Source organism: Pterocles gutturalis, unplaced genomic scaffold (genome assembly GCF_000699245.1).
Source record: "Pterocles gutturalis isolate BGI_N339 unplaced genomic scaffold, ASM69924v1 scaffold23572, whole genome shotgun sequence".
Lineage (NCBI taxonomy): Eukaryota > Metazoa > Chordata > Aves > Pterocliformes > Pteroclidae > Pterocles > Pterocles gutturalis.
The window spans coordinates 6,911-7,724 of record NW_010113431.1 but is presented as its reverse complement, the minus strand read 5'-3'; the positions used below and the strand labels follow the sequence as shown (position 1 = coordinate 7,724).

Genomic DNA, 814 nt, shown 5'->3' with positions numbered 1-814 from the left:
CGGCACCCCGGGGGTGCAGGCCCCCCCCGCCGGTGAGACCAGCATCCCCCGTGAGTGTGCGTTCAAAATATACATATAGATTTATTAAAAAAACATCTGGAACAAAAGGAAATGTGGAAAAATGTGCTGCACCCTTTGGATCTCAGCGCCAGGGCTCTTGGCTTTGCCTGATGCCAAATAACTGCCAGGACAGGGACCTTGCTGGGCTGGATGTGGCCAGGGCGTGCCACCAAGGTCACGGTGGAGCCCATGGGTGCCCACACTGGTTGGGACCAAGCAAGCCGGGACACCCGTCAGCGCCGTGAGGGTAACCCTGCTCTCCGCAGCTGTCCTGGGGGGCCGGGGAGCCCCGCACAGGAGTCCCAGGCTGGGGAGCACCACCCGGTCACTCCTTTTTTTAGAGGCGGTTTCATTCCCCAGGAGTCAAATGCAGCCGGAGGGATAAAAATAGCCACCTGGAGCCGTGGGAAATGTGCGTGCCCCCGGTGCTGGCTACTCGCCGTGTGCCGGCTGTGCCCACGGGGTTGTACTGATGCCAAGGAGCATAGGGAGGGGGGAAAAAAAGGGATAAACAAGCAATAATTAGGATCTGGCGCTGAGCAAAGGTGCAAAGGCTTCCCCTTGCCAAGTTTAAAAAAAAAAAAAAATAGAAGTGAATTGTTGTTGTGGGTTATCCAGCTTCAGGGCTGCTCTCTGTCCTGGGAGGGGGGTTTGGTTGGCCCCAAGCTGACGGTGGCAGCATGTGTCCCCTCCCCACAGCCTCACGGGTGGCATGCGACCCCTGGAAGGAGAGCGGCGACGTCTCAGACAGCGG

At 58.2% G+C, this 814-nt stretch overlaps 1 protein-coding gene across 1 annotated transcript in view; it reads left to right on the top strand.

Moving 5' to 3' along the window:
- The window catches only part of ZNF395 (zinc finger protein 395), a 6,957-nt gene that overhangs the window by 2,945 nt on the left and 3,198 nt on the right, over positions 1–814 (top strand). Inside the window, exons 5-6 of the mRNA XM_010074504.1 lie at positions 2–50; positions 760–810. Coding sequence (XP_010072806.1) covers positions 2–50; positions 760–810 — 100 coding nt within the window. The remainder of the gene's footprint in view (position 1; positions 51–759; positions 811–814) is intronic.